The sequence below is a fragment of the Periplaneta americana genome, chromosome 7 (assembly GCF_040183065.1).
Source record: "Periplaneta americana isolate PAMFEO1 chromosome 7, P.americana_PAMFEO1_priV1, whole genome shotgun sequence".
NCBI lineage: Eukaryota > Metazoa > Arthropoda > Insecta > Blattodea > Blattidae > Periplaneta > Periplaneta americana.
The window spans coordinates 40,756,228-40,781,496 of NC_091123.1; the positions used below are offsets into that span (position 1 = coordinate 40,756,228).

Genomic DNA, 25,269 nt, shown 5'->3' on the forward strand with positions numbered 1-25,269 from the left:
GAATTGCTAAAAAATTGTTGGCACTTCCTTCAAAGGGTCTATAACAACAACGAACTTTGTCATCGCTGTTTTCCAAAGTCCACCAATGCCCCATATACAACGCTGCACATATGCCTAACAGGAAATGTTCACTTAAGTGGAGGATAGGTACAATGTACGGTGGGTTGCCTATTTAAGGTAATCAGGAAGTGTAAAAAATGAAATGAAATAAAATAAAAAATATAATATAATATATTACAGCAACCCACATTTTGCTATGTATCACATCAACTTTTAAAGGAATCCATTTGAAATTTTTAAGACAGATTAAAGAAACTCTTAGATTGTAACCTGCAAATCTTAATATTCTAGTGAACATATAAAAATGTTAATAAAATATTTTTAAAAAATCTCGTGAAAAAACAAAAACTGAAATGCAAGTGCCAATTTTTCTCATAAACTAGTGAAAGGATTTGAATGACTTTTTTTTTTACACAGCCTACGGACATCGTTAAATTTTGGCAACTTGAATCATTTCCCTGTGTTAGTCTGGGAATGAGATATGATTTTTTTTTTTTGTTTTGGAAATTTGAAAAATTAATGTAAATAATATGATTTTTTAATGAAAAAAATTATATCTCAGTCCCAGACTAACATAGGAAAATGATTCTAGTTACCAAAATGAAATGATGATTGTTGGCTGTGTGGAGGAGAAAAAAAAAACAGAGCAAAATGTGAGCTGATGAATTTTATAATAGTGACATTTTCGACGTGGCTTTATAGTTAAAAAATGTTAATTCCCTTGCTTCCATCTATTACCTCATGAAATGTGTTCAGTCAAATGTTTCTATCCTATATAAAATGGAGTGTGGATTCTAAAGTGTCTTAATCAAATGTAACATACCTCCTGGTGGGACATAAACTCCTTTCGTTCTTTTTTCCACTCGACTTTCAATAATATCCTGCACATTGTTCGATGTTGTCTGAAACATCACGGAAAAGATTGTTTATTATAATATATTGATAGATACAGTGATGAAACTGTCACAAATGCAAAAGATATTTCACCATCACAATATACGGAAACATAAAACATAGGAAATAAGCACATGTAAAAAATAGAGTCCCTAGGAAAATCAGTAATTGCACATAAGTTCTAACGAACTGAAAAACACAAACTACTAACTTATATTACTTGTGTAAATGATACATACCTGAGCTGACATGTTTATTGACAGCACACTGTATTTTGCAGGATCCAATGATTCTAACACCGTCTGTGCACTAGAAGTTTTACCTAAAAGAAATTATTTTCTCAATAAAAGCAAAATATTGTCCAAAATTGCATCTAAAACACCTAAAAGCTACAAAATTATTTTGAAGTAGTTACAAAGAGAATTTCAGATTTGTTCACAGTTATGTGAAGCAATCATCCAATTCTACAAACTCAATTTCACAATTCTCAAACCACATATCTTTGCATGCATCAATTCATTTGGTTAAACAAACTTTCATATGTATTTGTATTACAAAACTTGTCAATAAACTTCGTTAAAACTGAAATAAAATATGAATTCTGGATTCGGGCTGTGCATCAATCAGTAGCAGTTTTTCTTTAGAGTACCAGGTTAGTGCTATCTCCTGTAATCTTGTACTGATGGGAATGACTTATTCTGTTTCATATACTACAATTTTTAAATATAATCTAATGCGATATTATTTTATATCGCCGACAATGTGACAGGGCATCTTGTCTCAGTGCATATTATTTCAGCAGAAATATTGCTGTTAGTTTTAATAATTTCATTACCAAACCTTGTATAAGTATATGTTTTAGTAGTATGCAAAAGTGAAAGGATAAATAGAAAGATGGATAGAAAACAGACAGACAACTAGATGGCTGCATAGATCGATATTATATATAAATAGGTAAATAGGCAGAGGCGGCCATGCCACAGCAGCAGCAACACTAGTAGTAATATCATCACTGAGGAATATATTACATATAATTTTGATTACTCCATTTATGTATTTTATTTAACACTGATTGAACTGCAGAGATTATTCAGTGTCACAATTTAATATGGATAAGAAATGCAGGAAATTTTTCCTGGAGGATTCTTAAGGGCCGCATACACGCACAAGGCTTTTAGCCTTGAAACAAGCCTCCAGACCTCTAGGACTGCTCGAAATTTTCCGACTGTAGCGCTGTCCAGGTTAATCTGCAGAAAAGTAAACATAGAAACAAACGATACTGCAAGCATTTAGCCGAGATTTCATTGTTTCGTTTTGTAGTTTTTGTAGCAAAATGGCAGTAAGCTATGAATGTTCTGATTTAAGGAACTATTCTCATTCATTTATTAGAATTTATAGAGAGGTATAAATCTTTTCTATGCCTATGGAAAATCAAATAAGTTATAATAACACTGAAACTGAAGAATGATATACAAATTAAAAATCTAAATAAATACATAATTCTTTAGTGGATATCTGCACATTATGGCATAAATGGGAATGAGAGGGCTGATATTGACGAAAAGAGGCTCCAAAATTGAACAGAATACAAGTCTAAATCTGTCCTATGAATCTGTCAAACGAATCATCAAAAGCAAGATCAACCACAATCACAATATTAAAATATTAGCAGAAAGTGAAAATACCAAATGGAAAAATCTGCTGGAAAACATTCATCAAGAGCTGAACATATAAATTATTTTCAAGTGATTATTGTTTATACAAGTTTGTCTGTGTGAACTGAATACATGTTTAGAGTAATGAATACTACCGACAATTTAATTCATTATTCATTTTCTTTACAAAACAAAGAAAAGAAATCGTTAATTAAATTAAAAGACTCAGACAACTGGACTTAATATTATGTAAGCAATTCACATCTTATATAAAATAAATGTTTAAATAAGTGAGTGAGTGAAAACATTGGATTCAACATTGTCTTCGTCATTGGCATCACTGGCACTATCATTGACTTCAAAAATTTTATTTCATTCTTATGAGGATTGTGAACCAACACTAACATTGTAAGTAATGGTGTTTCTAGATATGTATGTTGTGAGCACTCTGTCTCTTTGGGAGAATGATAAACCTTCACCTTCCTGCTGGAATTCAAACTTGTATGCACTAAACTTGTATTCAGAGAAATTCCAACATAGGTCACAAAGAAGAATCACTCATGGACAAGAGTGAAATAATACATTTTCATTGTACATACCTGTACCCACAGGTCCAACCAGGAGGCATTCATATTGATTATACAACAATGTGGAAACTAAATACTGATACCGGACGGTATCCACAGTTGGCACAGTGATCTTGAAGAAAGGCAATCTATATATACACAAAATAATAAATCAGTTAATTTGCAATAAATATGTGGTAGATTAAAAAAATTTCCGGAATCTCGTAATTTCGTCCAAAGGAAAAATACTGCGCGGGATATTTTAGTGCCAGGAATTAGAAGCTTTTGTAAAGTTACTTTTGAACGAGTTTCACCATAGGTATTGTTGTCATTAAATTACAACTGTTTGATTGTTTCTGTGATTTGATGAAACATCGAAATTAAAAATATCATTTTCAAAATAACGAACGAACGAACATAAATTTTGTGTTTTACTGAGAAAAACACCTTCAGACACATTACGAATGCTTCAAGAAGCAAAGATGAAGCTGCAGTATGACCCGCAGTCTAAAAGTCAGTTAAGTGAATGGAAACCGAAATCATCCTCTAAGAAACAAAAATTCCATCGGGACAAGAGTAGCCTAAAGCTAAAACCATACTGGACATTTTCTTTGATGCTAGGGATCTCGTCCATTACTAATTATTCATCCCAGATGAGTGTATCGCAACCAAAGGAAATTACGTCGAAATTCTTCATCGCCTCAGGGATGCAGTGAGAAGGAAACATTCGGAAATATGGACACAAAACAGATGATTTCTTTTGCACGACAATACATCAGTATATCGATTGTTACTAGTCAAATAATTACTTGGCAAGAACAATATAACAGTTTTGGAGCATCCGCCATATTCTCTGAACCTCCCATCATCCAATTTCTTCCTGTTTCCGTGGCTGAAAATGGTTCTGAAAGAACAAGGATTTACAAGTGTCGACAAAGTCATTGTAACTGTAACGAGGTCACTGAAAGACATACCGAAAAATGGTTTCCAGGAATGTTTCCAAACATTATACAATCATTCGGAAAAGAGCGTCATTGCCGAAGGGAACTACTTCGAAGGAAATGTGTAAATGGCTGTAAAGTTGCTGACTTCTGTGTAATAAACCAATTCCGGGAACTTTTTTAACCTAGTCAGTAGATGCAAAATGTGCATATATAAACTAGTGTATGTAAGTTCTTTGAATTTACATTTGATACTCCAAGTTCTAACATACTACTAGGTTCAAAAAGTTACCGGAATTTTACTACCATTTTTCGTATTAATATATAACAAGGGATATTATAGACTTGTTTTGTTGGTAACATTCAGGATGTCATTTCCTTAAAGTTTGTTGGTAATGGCGATTGTTGGTTTTGAGTTGTAGGCAATTGTTTATCATAGTGTTTTGTTTGTTCGTCGCATTTTGTGATTATGTCCACAGAGCAACGTACAAACATCAAGTTCTGTGTTTTGTTACACAAAACTCCTGCAGAGACATTAAGATTGTTGGAAGAAGCATATGGCGAAGCAGCAATGAAAAAAACTCAAGTGTATGCCTAGCATAAACGCTTTTCTGGTGGCCGCGATAGCACGCAGTGGCCGATCAACAACTGCAACAAATGAAGCAATCGCTCAGCGTGTGCGTAATGTTGTGAGGGACGACCGACGTAAAACCATAAAAGAGATAGCAGCAGAGGTCGGAATATCAGTCGGAAGTGTACACAATGTTCTTCACAAGCATCTCAACATGCATTACGTGTCTCAGAAGTTAGTTCCGAAAATGTTGTCGGCAGAACAGAAAGAAACAAGAATGACTCTTGCTGGGGACATGATCAGTATGGCTGATGAAGATTGTGATTTCTTAAACAAAATTATTGCTGGTGATGAAACTTGGTGCTACTTGTACGACCCAGTCCCTAAACGACAGTCATCTGAGTGGAAATCGAAAACATCTCCTCGGAAGCAAAAATTTCCTAGGGACACTTCCAAAGGCAAAGTTATGTTGGAAGTTTTCTTCGACTCTCAGGGTCTCATCCACCACGAGTTCATTCCAGAAGGTCGTACCGTAACGAAAGAATTGTACGTAGAAATCCTCCGTCGCCTCTGGGACACAGTGAGAAGGAAACGTCCAGAAAAGTGGGTAGAAAACAACTGGTTCTTTATGCATGACAATGCACCTGCTCATCGCGCAATTATTGTAAAGAATTTTCTTGCCAGGCACAACATAACTGCTTTGGATCATCCACCATACTCTCCTGATCTCTCACCACCTGATTACTTTCTGTTTCCCCGTCTGAAAAGTCATCTGAAAGGACGGAGATTCAATGCTGAAGAGGTTATCGCAAACGCGACGAGAGCACTAAGACGGGTTTCACAAAATGGCTTCCAGGCCTGCTTCCAGGAACTCTACACGCGTTGGCAAAAGTGTGTTGTTGCGGAAGGCAACTATTTTGAAGGGAATGCTGTAGAATAGTGTTTAAGGTACGTTGTTTCTATGATACTAGCAAATTCCGGGAACTTTTTGAACCTAGTAGTATTTCAAATGCCTAGCTATACTTTAATCATAATTGAGAGCAGCTACTTATAAATTATTAATATTTTACATGCAGACTTTTACTTATTTTTCTAGAAACATATGATCATTATTTAAAACATCTGTTGTAAATAGATTTTACAGCGGTATAACTGTTCCATCATCCCCTAAGCCAGTGAAGGGGGGATATGGTCGGTTGAGTTGTTCGACAATCCTCCGGGCTAGGTCATATGGACCTGCTAACCAATGGCAGGTGTGGTCTCCAAATAGTTTGGGGGTTGTGTATAAGTGAGGTAACTGCCATAACATAAAAATATGATGCCCACATATCCTTTGCAGCATAGTGGTTGTTCAAAAGAACCACCATTTTCTTTCTTTATAAATTTTATGGCACAGATATTGCATCAAGGAACCACCTCTTGAGTATACATAGAGGTGCCATCTATGTTTTGAAATTGTGTGCAGAGTTAAAATGTTGAAAAAAATTTATCGAAGCTTCGTTATAATCCATGAAATGAAAAACATAAAAAAATTAATTTGTGCTGCAAAGGGTTAAAACGGTTATATGTTTTTGCTACATTCTCCTATATAAGAGAGCTTTATTGCCAAGAATTCAGCATTAGTTAACAACGAAACTTTTGATCATGAAAGCAGATAACAATTTACAGCAGATGCTTTATAGCTTTATGAGACAGCAGCCAGGATAGAGGCAGTAGAGTTATAGGTTCAGCAACTGGTCAGTTGCTGTTGTGGGAAGCAGCAGTAGTCGCTGCGTGTATAATTCTGGATGACTGTGCTTGACTGGCTTTTTTCACCTATTAATATTTGCTAATGTGATGATCGATTTTCAGCCACCGGCGTGGCTTAGTCGGTTAAGGCGCTTGCCTGCCGGTCTGAAGTTGCGTTTGGGCGCGAGTTCGATCCCCGCTTGGGCTGATTACCTGGTTGGGTTTTTTCCGAGGTTTTCCCCAACCATAATGTGAATACAAGGTAATCTCTGGCGAATCCTCGTCCTCATCTCGCCAAATATCATCTCGCTATCACCAATCTCATCGACGCTAAATAACCTAGTAGTTGATACAGCGTCGTTAAATAACCAACAAAAAAAAACGATCGATTTTCAGCTTTCTCTTCTGCAAAATTTACTTCAGTCCCTTAATTGGGACGATGTAATCAAAGTAAGATATGTAGCCTTTATTCTAGGAGCTTACACAAAGGTTAAGTCCCAAGAACCCTTGCAAAGACGCGGACTTGTATAGCCTTGGTTTGTTTTCCCCTCTTTCTCTCCTTCATTGATTCACAGAACCTACGGGTGAGCACTAGGGATCTACCTTTATTACAGAATACGAACTTCTCCGTTTACACAAACCGCGATCAGAGATGAATTTCAATTAATGCAGTGATTTATTTTACTTACTCCTTGTTATACTTCCAAGTATCAGAGAGCTTCAGCTCCCATAACACCAGTGACTTCGAAGAAACATCCACGAAGTACTCATATACAGTATCTTTAATTGGAAAAATGCTTTCCATTTCTCTGATAATGTTATCCAGCTTCTTACGGCCATTTTCATCGACTGAAGCACAAACTGACCAAACCAGGCTAGGAAAAGAACGAAATAAATTAAATTAAAGTGATATAATTACAATATCAACACTCAATTGGCAAAATGGTGAGAAAGGCCATAAACTCTACGCTATCAAAAAAAAAAAAAAGAAAGAAACATAATAATAATAAAAAAATAAAACATCTTGAATTGTATGAAAATTTACAGAACAAAACTCAAACGTTTATTTCAAGAGTCAGGATAAGACACATTACAACAGAATCATATTTGCACCGTTTCAATATTGATGAGAGTTGATACAGCATCGTAAAATAACCAACTAAAAAAATATATTGATGAGTCTACTATCACGAAAACTCTGTAAGAGGAAGAATAAAATGAAAATTGCAAGCTTTGGTGCATTCAGCCAAAGGTCTCGGGATCGATACCTGGCACCGGAACAATTTTTCCCTTGAAATTGTTCAAGTCTGCTTCACAGGAAGCTTTACATGAAAGCCAGATTTGCATAATACATTATTTAACTGTAGGTATGTTAACAGGAAACCACAATTTCAAGTCACACAGAGTTTGTGTGCATTCAATGTAGGTTTCTGGCATCCTGTCAGCCCACCCGAGTTATGCAGACATAAAGGGAAAAATTTAGACTGTGTTGGGTGAAGTTTCTGGGTAGCTCAGTTGATAAGAGCTTTGGTGCATTCAGCCAAAGCTCCCGGGATCGATATCCGGCCCTGGAACAATTTTTCCCTTGATAAAGTGAAACCTCGCTTAACTGCAATGGTGGAGCAAAAATACACACCAGTATCGTATTCTCTGGATCATAACATACACTTTTCTCTTTAAAAATATTATCCAAAATATATCTACGTCTTAAAGTCTGTCAGTTCATGCTAATGAGACAGCTACCACCTTGTTTTCACCCCACAGCAAGGCTACAAATAAGGGTGAATATCCTTTAATGAATGCAGTAAGTAGAGAACTCTGCTTTCCATATCCTCAGTTCACTTGTTTTGTGTTCAGCAGCAGCTGGAGGGAGGGGGGACGTCAAGTGAAAGTTATTCTTTGTTTACGTACCAGTACCCTTTTGTTTGATCTATTCCAACCCCAAGAATTATGGAACCAGTTATGGCTGAATGAGAGGTGATAACTGATTCCACAGCTTCTCCCTCTTTACTGTCTTAGTTTGGATAAAAGAGAATCTACTATATAAACATTCCAGGAAATTTCTCTTTAGCTTTTATCAACATTTTCACAGACTACAGAGGAAATATGTGACTGAAATCTTAAAAATATTGTCAACATCCTGCAAAAATATTTGCACAGATTGATAAAGTAGAAATAATCAAAATTTTAGAAATGCAGATTTATACATAACAGTATTCGTATTTCCAGTTGGTGGCAGATGTTTACATCAATATTGTCTACAATATAGATGGAAATGTCATGGAATAGTCTGTTTATAATTTCCGGGTTAATCTTTGTAGGCTTGCACAATCACTATTGACAATAAATATTTGTATTTGATTGGTTACTTCGTTTGTTTTGCGCAAAGCTTCCCATGTGAACTAAAAATTCTGCGCCGTATTAGTACATTGTGTTGATGTACAAACCTTACAGATCACGAACTGATAACAGGACTCAATTCTCGTGGAACAATGACAGAAATGTAGGTCATAAGTAAATTCAAGTTATCTTTGTAGATTTACAGCAAGGGAAAACATTGCCCCGCAAGAGAAGAAACTTTTTGCTTAATTTTCCTCCAACGTCAAAATTTAACACTACTAATAATCAAGATCATAAATTGTACTGTCTTCTGAAGTAAAGCATTACAGATGCACAAAGTACCACAGAAATTAATTTTTTGGCAGTGCCAGATTAACAAAAACTTTACTATATATGGTAGGAAATAAAGCAAGTAAAGAGTCAAGTTGCATTACCAGTGTTTGGTAGTTAACAAAACAATATTCTTTTGAATGTGTATATGTGTGCTAGAGAGAGAGAGAATTACAATATACATTTACTACTTACCAGAAGAGAAACCACATTTTCGACATATTTTCAAATAAACTTTCATCTGAAGCATCCAGTCCATTTTCCTTTACTGCCAGACACTCAAGCAGTTTACAGAGAGAGATCACAGATCTTAGTTCAGGCACTGGAACTGTCTCCTGACAGTTCAGTCTCTTGAATTGTAATATTGCATTCACATAGCGATCAAAATATTCTTTCATCTGCAAGAATTTATATTAAAATGTAAAAGTAATGTTTATGCTCAATTATATGTATAATATCAGATTAATTCCGAATTTGAAAGGAAGTAAACAGTAGCAGAATCATTCTATAATGTACATATTAATGTAGCCTATGTGTAACTTATCCCTACATCTTTCAACCAATTCCATGAGTATTTGTCACTGCATTGGCATGATTGATCTTAATATCCACAACCGTACCACAGAACCAGTATGCCTTTGCCAATCCGTATTTTACACTGTAGGTGATGGGGGAATTTTGATTACAAACTCTCCCTATATCGCCTAATTTTCTTGTCTCCTTTATTTTTCTGGATTTCTCTCGCATCCATGCACTATGTAAGACTTACTCGGTATTAGTACTACATCTTTCTTATGTTATAATTCTGAGATTTGAAAAATTGAATTGCTCAATAGAAAAAGGGCCCATCTACACTTTTTCTGAAAACAGTTTTATTGCATTGCAAACGGTTAATCATGAGACACATACATTGACTAGAAGAGAGGCCCACTAAGTCGACTACAAGCCTTTCACAGTTTGAAGGAGGATGTGCTGATGCAAAGAAGAAATATGAATGGTATTCGCTTTTTTTTCTCTCCAAAAAATTTTTATTTTGTTAATGGGCCCTTTTTCTACTGACCTATTCAATTGTTAAAATTCATAGTTGCCCACTGGGCATGATGTATGAGCTTGGCAGCCTAAAAGTGAGATGAGAAAATTTCTAAAATGAATTAATAGACAAGAGTAATAGCGGACATTAGAATATTAAATATATTTTTAAAAGTTAACCGAGCATGGTGATACTGTGGTTAGCGCACCTGCCTTGTTCAGGAGGCCTGGAATTCGATCACAAAGTAGTGGCTATCCTGACGGGTTTTTAGTGGTTTCCCAAGTCTTTTCAGGCAAATGCCAGGATATTACCAATTAAAATGGGTCACAACCCCTTCCTACCCCAGCTAAAACCCTTGGCTTGGCTCTTCAAGGGCCAGACCTGGAATGATGGCGATGGTGGTGGTGGTGGTGATGATGATGGTGTGATGATATGATGATGATACAAAAGTGCTCTTCTAATCCTCCAGGTATTATGTGTTGTTAAAATATCTATTTCGATTTTGTTTTTTGCTTGCACTTTCCAAGATCCTGGGCATTGAAAAAAAAAATTCCAAAATGGAATAGCAACCTTAAGACTAAATGTGGCAATTATAACTGAAGCTTATATTTGGTTCTTGGCTAGTTGATCTGATGGGGTCCAATGAATTGTCAGTTAGTCGTTTTGGTGGATCAGTTAGATGGGCAATCAGTTAGTTGATCAGTCTGTTGAACGGATGATCAAACAATCAGACAGTGATTGATCAGTTGGTTAGAGGTCATTTGATCAGTCAATTGACTAGTCTCAGTTAGTCGATCAATTGCAGGCCAATCACTCAAGCATTGTGTGCATAAGCACACAAAACAGAGATGTATGTAACTATATGTAGTTACTCTTCGAAACTAGTAAAAAATAGCTAAAAATTTACCGTCTTCACATATAATTCACCCCTTTCTTGCATTCTTTGTAGCCAAGAGTCAACATAAGGCCTCCAACCAAGATCTTTGTAGTCACTGTACACCATGCCACAACGAGACACAGTAGCAGGTGAGGCTTGAGACAGATCATCTACTTCAAAGAGCAGCGAAACCTGCAATGACAATGTACTGGTATTCAATTTATTCCATAATACCACACACTATACTAGGGTTACCAAATCACCTAGTTTAGCTGGGTTCCACCAGTTTTTAATATGCTTTTTCAACCCCCGGTTAAACATTAGGTTTCTATATTTATGTGCCATCTGGCTGGGAGTATTTGAAACTGGGCTATCAATATCGATTCATTCCCTTCAAATGCAATCTCTAAATGTGACAATGAGAAGCTTGTTCCTGTATTTTAGAAAGATATATTGTTTATAGTAATTACATTAGCAAATGGATGAGGCATTAAGATGAATTAACAGTGTTCAATTGGTTAACTCTTTGTAAAATATTTGAGTGGGAAACTAGACAATTGTATGATTTACTTGAGTAAGGAATGTAGTTGACAATGTACTGTTTGATGAAATGATTCATCTTAAAAGGTTCGTATGTGAACAATTAGGAACAGAAAAGAGAGTAAAAAAAAAACCCGTTTTGGATAGGTGGTGTAATTTCATGAGCAGGCACTTTGAAAACAAATTCACTGAATTGTTAAAAATTGTACAGTTTTCCTTTGCAATCCCTGCCCATAATGCAGCCATGGAAAGAATATTTTCCTTCTTAAATGTTCATTGGAAAGATAAGAGAAACAGACTATCTACAGAATGTATCAAGAATTTGCTGATTTTCTCCTGTAATTATAAAGATGCCACTTGTTGTCAGATCTTTGACAGCATCAAATCTAGAAATGAGTTTCTTTGGAAGGATCAAAGGGAGTGAGAAATACTCTTTTCTGAAAAAGTGAATGATGTTCAAATGAACGTTTGTATTTTTTGTTAGAATGAAGAATGAGTGAAAAATCACCCGTTTTTTAGTTTTAAAATATGGTAATCCTACACTATACAAAGTTCTGCTTCTAACATTTATTTGAACCAATTTAGGTTATGAAAGAACCTACCAAAATTCAAGCTGAAATAATAACATATAACATTTTAAACTTTTATGAAAATCATTCAAGCAATAGAAATTACTTTAAACTAGTCACTTTTAAGATTATATAGGCTTACTTATATGTGAAATAGAAAAGTAAAATTAGTAGATATATTAAAGTGGTTATACCATACTTAATATGAGGCTCAAGTTTATGACAGACTGAAAAATAAAAACACCTAATTTAATAAACTTACATATCTGAAGAGTACAGGATTACACACGTTTGAAGGTAGTAGGTCTACATGATTAGCCAAATGGTTGGTTAAATGGCTCAAATCATGATAAGTTCGAAATGAACTTTTTGGTGGACAGAAACAGAAATATGATAGTTTTTCTGACGTCACTGCTCTTTTCCTACCATCATTCCAGCATTTTCTATTGCACACTACAATCCATATACCATAACAAGCACAACTGAAAATGAGTCATTACTGCACCATAAGGATCCCATTGCCATGAGTTGAGTTAGTGAAATACGTACGTCACATGGAATAGTAGCTAAGTGATTAGAAATTTCTGAAATTGGTGTCACATTTTGATATGTTGAAGAAGTACTGTACTTGGAGAAATACAGAAAAATTGAGTTCCTTGTGAAAAAAATGTGTTAAGATATAGGTCTACTGCTAATAAGTATTGTGTGGAAATATGTGAATGTGCTATTTTCCACACATATGTAGTAAACTCAAATATAAGAAACGATTTCTGTTGTGCATGAAGTGAATGTTGCGTAACTGGACAAAGTTCGTACCTGTTCGGGCATTGTAATCCTTTCACTGTTGATCAGTGTCAAAACTTTGTTGTCATCCATCACGCTGTTCATATTTTCAATCCAAACTGCATCTACTGGCCCATCAAATACAATCCACTTTTCATCTGGTTGTTCATCTATGAGCAAACCACAAAGTAAGTCATTTAACAGCATTTTGTCAAAATATGTATTAGAAATCTTTGTCATGCTTGGAAATTGAAACACAGCAAGAAACAAGCAAATTTTTAAACGTTGTTATACATTAAAAATATCCTCAAGAATCTTGAACAAATTTTATAAGGCTTCATTCATTGCTGAAAAGAGGCAAAGAAAAAGGGACGGTTTGCCAAAATGAGCAATGGCAAGCTAAAAATACCGTAAATATTTATCAGATCATTCATTACTGAAAAGTATCCAATTGGACAAGAACACATTAAATTATCAGAAATAAACTTTTTTCTCATTATCATCTACTTAATTTAAATACACGGACTTGTTTTAAGTGTTTACAAATATTGACAAATATTTGCTCTCTACTTACCAGCACAGGTTTCACGCATTATTGAAGACAAGACTCCATCTAACCATTCATTCGTACTCAAATTGAACTCTCCATATAATTCACCGAGATTTAAAGCTTTTGGATTGATAGGGTAATCCTAAAGAAAATATAACCGACAACCTTTAATAAATTCGAAATATTTCGGGCAATGGAGTATCAGTTAAAATGGAAAATAGTTGACAATTTTGTTGAGATAGGTATTTTAAAAACAATGTAACTGTTTGACGAAATATATCACATGAATATAATTATTCTCTTATTTTGGGCATGTACTGTATAAATGCTACACTTACTCTGACATTATTAAATCCCTCTTTTCCTTGCTTACTTAATCGGGTGAGAGAGTGCTGCAGAGTTCTCCAGGTAACACTCTTTCCGGCACCTGATCTTCCAACAATCATTACAGAGTGACGAGAGTTCTTTGTTTCATATAACTGGATCACTTTCGTGGCTGAAGTTTCCAGGTACTGTGAAAAAGTAATATATAACATTAAATACTGTTAATAGTCATTTTATTCTATCTTCCTCATTTTCATTTTCACAGAAACTATACAGCTGCATTTTGTAAGACAGTATTAAAACTATTAATAACCTACCTCCCGGTATTTTATAAGAATATATCACATTCAAAACTGAATTAAAATGAAACGAATAAAAGCTGATAACCTCTGCATGGTTTATACTATACATTGGTCATTACTGTTTTACCTCCTACCGTCTTAAAATTAAAAGTTTTACAAGCCCAATCCGCCCTCTCTATCATCAACATGCTAACAGTTGTGAAGGCTACCTCTCTACATGCAAGCTATAAGTAGGACAGAAAACTTTTCAAAGGAAATTTCAAAGGCAGAATGGTGGTTTAATATTACCCTCCTGTTGGGATGTAAGGGATAGTGATGCGTCTTCTATAGCCTCTCCTATCCAAATCCCAACCTCTACCTGCTCGTGGTACACCCTGCTTTATCGAATGAGGATATGGGGACCGAGTAACAGCGGTATAACTGTATCATCTGAATAGAGGAAATGCTATTAAATATTCTAATAAATCGCTGGGCTGTCATGGCATGGAAGGACATTACCCAAGTGGCAGATGGGGGAAGGTCAGTGTATTTACTTATGTAATCCTCCCGGCTAGATCTGAGGGACCCAATGATCAAAGACAGATGTGGTCCTCTATTCATATTGGGTTTTTTTTTTCGGGCAATGTAACTGCCAAAATGTAAAACTGGTGCCCGGTAAAAACAGTTATGATCCTGCTGCCAAAACATCATGAGAACGTGTCCTAAGTTTCAGTGTCCCCCTATCGGATCTCTGGGTCGGGACAACTTTAGACACATCTCATCAAGGAAACTCCAATACTTGAAGAACTGCAATGCACTATCTGCAGAAGACACTGTAGCCCAGAAGTATTGGAGACCACAAATGCTAATGGCTTCATTGCTAGATGCAAGGCATTGAAACAACAACAACAACAACATATTACCCTCCCAGCTACGTCTCGGCCTCCCCAAATATCTTTTCCCTCTGACCTCGCAATTAACATTTTATATGAATTTCTGGATTCGCCCATACATGCTACATGCCCTGCCCATCTCAAACGTCTGGATTTAATATTCATAATTATGTCAGGTGAAGAATACAGTGCGTGCAGTTCTGCATTGTGTAACTTTCTCCATTCTCCTGTAACTTCATCCCTGTTAGCCCCAAATATTTTTCTAACCACCTTATTCTCAAACACCCTAAGCCTCTGCCTCTTTCAAAGTGAGAGTCCAAGTTTCACAACAAAATATATAATACATAATTATTAATACAACGTAAGTAAGTTAATTTAATTTATAAACATAAACAATTTATCATTTGACTAAAAGGTCAAATTAATTTTGTTTCAAACTTTTTTTCCCGGCCTTTCAAAGCTTTAAGATGATTAGACTGCATTGGAGACTATAATACATGAATAGTGAACTCCTTTTCTATAACAGCTGAGACTAACAGAAAGTAGATGAAGACCTCATTTTTATCTTGTATTAAAATTATGAATTTTCAGATTAGTACTAAAGTATTTTGATTTTTAACACAAAACATCATAAAGGGAAATGCACTTACATGGTAAGGTCAATATTTCTAAATTTTGGAAAATCCTTTTACAAGATTTTCTTTTATGCACACCTATCATTATTCTTAGGACCATCTTTTGTAAAACAAGAATATGTTTAGCTTCAGATGAGTTAGCCCAGAATATTAATCCATATTTGATTATAGAATGAAAGTATGCAAAGAATGTCATTTTGAGGGTGAAATGCTTAACAGGCAGAGCTCAATTTAAGAGCAACATATTCTAAGCAACAGTCTTGGGACACATATGAAGTGATAGTAAATGTGTCCTGGGAGTGGTTAGGCATTGCCATTGGAAATGGACAAGTGAAAGAGGTGTATAGAATGGGTCATGGGGAAAATAGGCCCATCTTGGTCAGACTAGCTAACCGGATGATTAAAGAAAAGATCATGGATTGTAAGAAAGCATTGAAAGACTCGAGCATTAGTATAGATGAAGATTTTGAATACGAGGTGAGGTGTAGAAGGAAGGTGTTAGTGCCGTTTATGAAAGCAGCTAGGAATAATGGACATTATACAAAATTAATTAAGGACAAATTGAAAATTAATGGAGAAGTATTTGATGTTGAATTTTTTTGGAAAACTTGAATGCGTCGAAAAATGAAGAGAATATTGATGAAAAAAAAAAAGAATAGAGATAAAGGAGAAAGTAAGAGCGATTGTTAATAATAGTGGAATGAATAGAAAAGGTGAAGTTTCGGAAGACATGAGGGCAGTGACACAGGGGGTTGCGAGGGAAGGATATCATAAGAAATTATCGTCAGCAAATTCCACCCAGGTGGTGAACTCTAAGGCAGCGGCTGCACCACCAAGTAGACGATCAGTAATAACGTCACCTCAGGGCCAAGTCAGCGAAGCAATGTATCAGATGGCAACAGAGCTGGAGACCTTGGAGTTAAAAGGCAGAAGGGGAGAGAGAAGAATGCTCAACCAACGAACGAAGATAATGGTGGACGCGGAAGTGAAATAAGTACGGGGATTAGTATGGGAAGTAGTGAGAGTGTAAAGCGTGTTAGTAGTGCGAAAAGAGGGGGCAATAGGGAAGAAAAAACTGTCTATAATCTGAGGAAATGGTGTATCAGCGGGATGAAATAATAGAAGGTTTAGTTATGTAATGGACAAATGGAATTGAACTGTTGCACTTTTTCCAGTGTTATAGAATAATAGTTTGGTTAAATAGTGTTATAAATAAAGTGAATCCAATGTTTCTAGGATACAAGCGATAATGTGTTGTGTGAGAAGTGTTTAGTCAGTGATTATGATAATAGATTAAGTTTTTAGTGAAATAGTCAACAAGGGTTAGGTCTTCTATACTAGAAGAAACTATTAAGTTAGTTATGAGAAAGTGGGGAAGGAAGTTGAATGTAGGAATGTTTTTTTTATGTTTTTTTAAGTGAACTGAGAATAACGTACTATGGTAGGAACGATCATGATTTTAAAATCAAATGTAGGAAACAGAAAACGGATGTAGGTAAATTCTCATTTTTAAATAGAACTATAAATGATTGAAATGACCTACCTGCAGCGGTCTTTGAGGGCTGTCCTTTCTTAAGGAGATTCAAGAATAATTTAAAAAGTTGTGTATTGTGTTCTATAGTGTCAGTGAAATGTGTGCTAAAGTGTCAGTGAAATGCGTCATAGTGCCACTACAGGGAATGAGATGAGAATAAGTGAAAGACTATTGAAACTTATGTAGGACCTATACATAATTATGTAGGTTGTGTTGTAAAATTAGGTATTTTATTTATGTTTTATTATTATTGTGTTAAATTGTATTGTGTATTCTTATTGTATTGTGTATAAACTTGTATATGTGTTGTAAATTGTATTGTGTATTGTAGATTTTATTGTGTATTGCTTATCATTTTATTGTGTATTGTTAATATTGTATATACCACTGCCACATGGTGCTTGCCCACTTGCAGTGTAAATAAATACATACATACAATAAGGGAAGCAGAATGGAAGTGGATAAATTAGAAGGGTGGTTAAGTGAAAGTGAAGGGACATGAAAGACATAGTAAGAATAGGTTTCGGGGTCACATTACGTCTGTGTTAAAGTTGTAAATAGTGTAAGTAAGGGAATTCTGACCCGAATACAGAAATGTGAAGGGTCAGCAGGACCAAATATATTGAGATATATCATATCATATCATATCCGGTCAGCGCGTCTGGCTGCGAAACCAGGTGGCCCGGGTTCGAATCCCGGTCGGGGCAAGTTACCTGGTTGAGGTTTTTTCCGGGGTTTTCCCTCAACCCAATACGAGCAAATGCTGGGTAACTTTCGGTGCTGGACCCCGGTCTCATTTCACCGGCATTATCACCTTCATATCATTCAGATGCTAAATAACCTCGATGTTGATACAGCGTCGTAAAATAACCCAATTAAAAAAAAATCATATCATATCATATATCATATCATATCATATCATATCATATCATATCATATCATATCATATCATATCATATCATATTCTAAATACCGGTACATATGTTTTCCAGTTCAAGCGATAATCCAATTATTTATACTCTGAATACTTCTAAGACCTTTTCTAGCAGCTCTCAATATCTGTAACATGATCACTTAAATAATATATATTTTATTTATTTATTTTATCCAACAGCATAAAAAAATGACTTTTTCACCAGCCAAAAGGAATATTGCATATATTTTCAGCCATTAAAGAAAAACTGGAAGTTATTTAAACATTACAAAACTTAAATTCAAAGCTAGGTGTGTGAGATATATGCAAATACCTGTAGTCCTTGTGCTAAGAATTCAGCTTCAACAGCAACGGCAAGATCTTCATAATCAATGACTGGTGCATCAACTCCAGGAAACAGGTCAGATGTTATACCATTGAAGAGTGGCAGATCATCAGAAGTTAGTTTGGCCACATTCATATCTTTCATTGCAAGCAAAACAATCTATAACAAAGAGGGTTATGAGAATCTCGGTTTCTAATAGATTTTGTGTCTATTACCGATAACATTAAGTTTATGTTTAGAAAAGTCGTATTATGCTTTAAACATATTTTTCCCTTTCATGTATTATTATGATTAAAATATGTTGTTTTCTAATGCCAGGCGTTTGACAATAAAGTCATTTGACCTCTTGCACTCCAATATTTTTCAAAGATATTATCATGACCAGCCAATGAAGCACAGCAAGTTGTAGCCGATTTAAGTGAACATCATATTTTAACGTTTTGGTGGCTACTTCATTCACACACAACCCCCAGAATGTCTGGAGGACCACACCTGCTGTTGGTCGACGGGTCCATTGGACCTAGCTGGGAGATCTTGTTGATCACCAGCTTTCCCTCCTTAAGCCACTGGAGGACGATTTTAGTGCCATAGCAGGTCAGCACTAGGAACAGAAAAGTAGAAAGAGGAGGAAGGAAAGGGAAATGAACCCCTAGGCCTCAAATGCTCTAATGCCATCGGGATCAGAGAAAGTAAGAGTTCAGTCAGAGGACTGGATAGGAAAGGGTAAAGAGGGAATTAGGTATTGGATAGAGGAAAATTATACCAAATTCAGTCATTAACTCATCAAGCTGACCAGTGCTAATGGATGAGTAGCCCCTCTCTTCAGTTCAGCTCGTAAAATTATGCTTACTAACAGCTGCACCACGGGAAGGTAGGGATGGGACATTAGGTATTTGTCCAGGTTGGTTCCTTGAAGCCTTCAATGGGAAGGATTAATGGCTCTCCCCCCTGTATCCGACAGATACCCTTTTGCAGCTATGATTAAAATATAATTACCTTGGTCGAACAGGAAATTAGATAAAGATTATGAGAAAGTAAAATACAATAGAGAAGTCACGTAGCCTATTGTTGAATTACACGAAAGTTCTAAAAAAAAGTGACAAAATATTTACACAAAATGTAGAAAAACTAAGGAAAAGAAATTTAACATATTACTTTTCACAAGAATAATATTTTATATATTTTAATTCAGTTCTCTAATTTGGTAGTTGACATACTTATCATTAATATCTCAAAAATTTGAAACAGATTTTCACACCTAGCCAGAGATGAGAAAGGAGAAGAAGAATGTAATTAATATATTATTTTAAAATATTTATTTTGTCAAATCTTTCTTACTTCATCATCTGGAAGAGTTGGAAATTGACGTCGTTTCCTGCCTGCATATCTCAGTAGAGCAACCATTCCCCGCAATCCAAAATCATAATGATCTTGCTTGCTCAGCTGTTGTGTCGCCAACGAATAAAGTGTATACACCTGTATAAAATACAATAATAAAAAGGGTGAAATTTCCGAGATTAAATTAAAAAACTGTTACTATTTATGAAATAAGTTGGGGAAACTACATTTCTCTTAAGAAAACGATATTTTCGGGGTTTATTATATGAAAATAAAACTTAAAAATATTTTTCTCTAATTAGAATAAAACATAAGCTTACTTTCTTTGCTAGGACACGAGTATCACGAAAGCCTTCACCGAAGAGAACAATCTCGGCTATCAAAGCGCTATCTGGTACAATCATAGAGATTGGACGGAACATTGACTTCAGATTATCAGGTAACTCAGTCCTTCCAGCATAACCTAAACAGAAAGAAATTAAGTTTTAGTGTGAAAATTTTACTGTCATTAATAATTTCACACCTGTAAGTAGTGCAATATCATTTTTAAGCTATGCAACAGCCTACAAGCAGGCTTCACAGTGCTGGAGATCCTTCCTCTGCCCAGAAAGCATTGTGGTGGATCATTCAGTAACACACAACTGGATTGAACTTCTCAGGAAAATCAGTGTATTGTTAACTCACACAGTCTTAAAGAGCAGATAACAATGTTTCCAGCTGCTATGATGCAAAAAATAAATTGATGAATTAATAACAATCAGTTGTCGAGTATGATACAGAGGTCTGTATGGGTTGAAATTCTTAGCCCGGCACAATCTGAACCTGACCCAAAACCCGAGATTAGCTTATAATTATCACTCGAACCCAACCTGAAACCCGAAGACTAACAGGTAGAACAGAGGCCAGAAGTCACAGGGCTCAGAAAAAGCTCTGAGAGATATCACTCCAGTAGGAGCATGAGAAAGTGTAATCTCCATGTCTTCCAGGTAAAACAAATAATCGATGCTCTTTGTCTATGACAGAGTAGAAATGAGACAAATACCATTACGAAGTCGAACTAAACAATAACTTACGATACCAGTAGTCTACTGTTCTGAACAGGTGTCAGATGGACATTTAATCGTGCATGCATTAAAATCTTCGTATTATTTTTTAATCACTATGTAATTCGCGGAAAAATCGATTTACGTTTCTTAAAGGCCCCTGGTCTGAATCTGACAAGCATAAGTGAATTTCAACCGAGCCTGTGTAGAACTCTAGTATGATAATACCTAGAGTACTCTTCACAATAAAATTTTAAATTAAAAAGCTTCCCTTATGAAAAGGTTACCAGATTTGACAAAGCGTAGTACATATAATTTGGAAACACACCTAAAAGGTAAAATGATATACATTTGAAACGGTTAGGGAATCGAATATGCAAAATGTCAGAAAAATTTACACCTAAGAAGCGTTTGTGCTCATTCACAGTTAAGAAGGGGGGGGGGGGAATATCATCAGATAGGTTAGAATGATTGGAATGCCATATACCGCGAGAAAAATAATAATACGGATTGATTGGCATTGATATCTAAACCAATCAACAGCCATCGGTTAAGATAACTTGAAATTTCCATTATCACTCCCATACAAATGATTTCTCAATATCTGAACTGATCCTTTGAGGGCACTAATGGCTATTTCCTTCACAATTCTGTGTGTTAGGCCCAGGATTTTACATTTGTTGGCAAAGAAGGAGGGTATGGTACCTCGTGCTCCCACCATCAGATCTATTATATCAATGTGGGACAGGCTATATTTATCTTTATAGAACGGGATTGTTGGTTCATAGATCCGTTTCTTTTCACTGTCCACCTCATGCGGTTGATCTGCATGTGTCTCAAATCTGATGGTGGGATCGAGAAGGTATGCTGAGTTGTTCTTAATGGCAATGATATCAATTCGCCAAACACTTCCTTGCGTGGCTAGTCCCTGCACCTCTTTATGGACCGTAAACCCTACTTCCTTCAGCGCCTCGGACAGCATGGTGACGGATGTTGTGAAGGGCCTCACTATAGGGGCAGAAGCCAAGGATATGGGGAAGAGTTTCAATCTCGCTGAGACAGCGCCTACAGCTGGTACCATCCCAAGTTCTACCCGGTACAGCTCGGACCGAAGCAACATAACCTAACATTTGAAGGGCATCTATCCATTCTGAGAGGGTTAGACCTTTGTGATTTCTTATCCAGCTGTTTGCTGGGGGGAATTCTTTGTTAAGAATCACTCCTTTACCCTTTTGTTGCAATGTACACCAATTTTCAAATTCTTTGTCTCTTAAAGCGTCTCTAACTTTTCGAGAGTCCACAAAATTTTCACGATTATTTAAAAAAGATTTAAAAATTTACTTATACGTTTCTTATTTGACAACGGGACTTGATGGAATCAAGAAGAAGAGTATTTAACAAGAAATTTCTCATTGGTGACAATGAAGAAACTAAGCAAAAGAAAGATTGATTAACCATGTCTAACTCGAAACAGCTATTGTATTGTGTGTGATGTCATACTATAGACACGTCATGTCAGTAAAATAGCCAATTTTTGATTGAAAATACAATCTGTGCTTATTCCCCATTGAGGATGTGGTAACATGAACTGTTGCGCGGTTGCTTACATGCATATGACCTTCCTGCACTTATGGCCCACTCACACCTACACATTGTATCATTTAAATAAGAGGCTGCGGTATAATGTGCTGTGGCATGGTGTTTGGTATTCATTAGGAAGAATAATTTTCGATGCCGTAATCAGAGTCGAAAGTTGTTGGGTAGATGCTCGGGTTTTTTTCGTTTGGGGCTGAATTATTGAAATAATGACAATCAGCTCTCTTTTTATATATCAATGCATCTTAAGTTCTTATACATTAAGAATTAAAATAGAATGTGAAAAATTAATTAACTTGTAAAGAAATATTAATTTCTTTATGACAAAAGCCAGAAATATTATTGCAATAATAACATACATAACATTTTTCTTGTAGTTGTATTGTTGGTGATGTGGAAGAGAAGGCCTGATGGCCTTAACTCCACCAGAGTAAATAAATAAATAATAATGCCTGGCGGGAAATAAATAACATTTTATTTAGATAAGTTGTGCTGCACGACACCCTATAGTTCTAATGGGAGTCAACTAGAGAAAATATCAGTGCAATGCAATATGACGCATTACATACATGTGAGCAGGCCATTATAGTGCAAGGAAGAAATACAGGAACTGAGTTCTACCCAGTGTAATTCTACTATTTGGCATTCTCGAAAGTGACTTCAGAGGATTGCAATAGTGCAATGAAAATTTATCTATAATTGAAACACACCCACATCTAAAATTAACTTCTGCTTACCAATGTTCTCATTACCAATCATTCATTGGGGTTAATATACTTTCCCTTATATGAATTCGTCCAGTATCGGAAATGGAATTCTCAATCCAAATACCGGTATCACATTACATTACCTTTGCTTACCTGGGTTCATAGTAATGAAAATGCCACAGGTTAGGACGAGATTTAATTCTTGGCCTTCAAAAATGAATCGCTTTGCTTTTGTAGCTAATGCAGACAAAATGGAGAGTATCTGCTGAGCGACCACAGAAAGTACTTCTATGTTGATTCGATTGAACTCATCAAAACAAGCCCACGCTCCAGTCTGGGCAAGACCTAGAAGAGAAGAACAGATTAACTGAAATTAACTTAGATGCAATGAATGAAGTAAATACAGACTTCTAATATAAATATTTGAATTACTAAATACAATGTAGACCTACTGCTACTACACACATATACAGAGTGTTTCAAAAATACGGGGCATAATTTCAGGTATGTATTTCCCACATGTAGACAATCAAAATAGTTCATTACAACATGTGTCCGGAAATGCTTCATTTCCGAGTTATGGCCTTCACAACATTGAAATTCACCGGAACGTTTTTCTTTCCGCAGGTCGTTGTCATTACAGAAGATGTTCAAAATGTCCACCTCCTGCTTGAATACAGACCTCACATCGATGTCTCATTGACCTGCAAACACGATACCAAAATCCAGGAGTATTGCGTATGTCCTCAGAACATGCCACAATTCGATTCCGAAGGGATTCCAAATCAGGCACCAGAGACGAATAAACCAATGATTTTAAATGGCCCCACAAGTAGAAATCGAGAGGGTTCAGATCAGGTGAGCGTGGAGGCCAAGCAATTGGGCCACCCCTACCTATCCATCGATCAGGAAACCTTCGATCCAAGTACCGGCGAGCCGTACGACTGAAGTGTGCAGGAGCGCCATCATGCAAAAAGTGAATGTGTTGACGATTGATCAGTGGAGTGTCTTCTAAAACATGAGGTATGGTGTTTTCCAGGAAGTTTGTGTACGCCTGCCCAGTTAGTCTGTTTACAAGTACATGGGGTCCAACTAATCGATCACCAATGATACCAGTCCACATGTTGAGGGAGAACCGCACCTGGTGATGAGATGGAACAGCTGCACGTGGGTTTTCATACGCCCATAGGTACATGCTGATTGTGGAAATTTGTTATGCCATCTCGTGTGAACTGTGCTTCATCTGTAAATAATACTAAGGCAGGAAAGTTCGGATTTACACCACACTGCTGCAAGAACCACTGACAGAACCTAACTCGTGCAGGGTAATCTGCTGGTGACAGGGCCTGTACCTACATGTTGCAAATGATAAGGATACAATTGATACTCTTTCAACAGTCTCCAGACAGTCGTATGAGGAACATTGACTTGCAACGCTGCCCTTCGTGTGCTGATAGAAGAAGTCATGTTCACAGCCTCCAGAATCTCCTCCTGTACTTCTGGAGTTGTAGATCTTGGTCGTCCCCTTCCCAAACCAGGAGAGTTAAATTTTCCATACTCGCACAGACGGTAATGGAGACGTACAAATGTCTTCCGATCTGGACATTGTCGCTGTGGGTACCTCTCCTGGTACAAACGACGAGCCAGCGCAGCATTGCCATCCGCCTTACCATACATGAAGTGTATCTCTGCCAGCTCTTGATTTGAATACATCTCGCACAGTCTAACGCCTACACAACACTGAATGTAACCTTCGCCTCGGAATGAACTGTCAGAGTACCCTCTTAATGTCTCCTTTGACGGCAACGACCTGCGGAAAGAAAAACGTTCCAGTGAATTTCAATGTTGTGAAGGTCATAACTCGGAAATAAAGCATTTCCGGACACATGTTGTAATGAACTATTTTGATTGTCTACATGTGGGAAATACATACCTGAAATTATGCCCCGTATTTTTGAAACACCCTGTATATATATATATATATATATATATATATATATATTATAAATGTGTTAATCAACGACAGTTGCAATAAAAGTTCATAGCTTAATTTAACATATAGAGAAGAGAATAAAAATCGTCCTAGGACATAATGGGCCGTATTCATAGACATTTTTAGTGCGGGCTTTCGGTGGATTATTATCAGCGTTTTTTGTATTCATAAACCAGTGTTAGCGATAGGATATGATTTGAATTCTGTACTAGTAACCAGTGGATAGTCGGGG

General features: G+C 36.2%; 1 protein-coding gene across 1 annotated transcript in view; it reads right to left on the reverse strand.

Moving 5' to 3' along the window:
* The window catches only part of kl-2 (dynein heavy chain 2, axonemal kl-2), a 120,264-nt gene that overhangs the window by 68,619 nt on the left and 26,376 nt on the right, over window positions 1-25,269 (reverse strand). The window contains exons 15-27 of the mRNA XM_069830609.1: window positions 23,198-23,389; window positions 20,019-20,161; window positions 19,699-19,836; window positions 18,349-18,519; window positions 13,773-13,946; window positions 13,459-13,576; window positions 12,918-13,054; window positions 11,023-11,184; window positions 9,281-9,483; window positions 7,105-7,290; window positions 3,209-3,324; window positions 1,194-1,276; window positions 884-962 (exon numbers count right to left, since the gene is read on the reverse strand). Of these exons, the coding sequence (XP_069686710.1) occupies window positions 884-962; window positions 1,194-1,276; window positions 3,209-3,324; window positions 7,105-7,290; window positions 9,281-9,483; window positions 11,023-11,184; window positions 12,918-13,054; window positions 13,459-13,576; window positions 13,773-13,946; window positions 18,349-18,519; window positions 19,699-19,836; window positions 20,019-20,161; window positions 23,198-23,389 (1,902 nt within the window). The remainder of the gene's footprint in view (window positions 1-883; window positions 963-1,193; window positions 1,277-3,208; window positions 3,325-7,104; window positions 7,291-9,280; window positions 9,484-11,022; window positions 11,185-12,917; window positions 13,055-13,458; window positions 13,577-13,772; window positions 13,947-18,348; window positions 18,520-19,698; window positions 19,837-20,018; window positions 20,162-23,197; window positions 23,390-25,269) is intronic.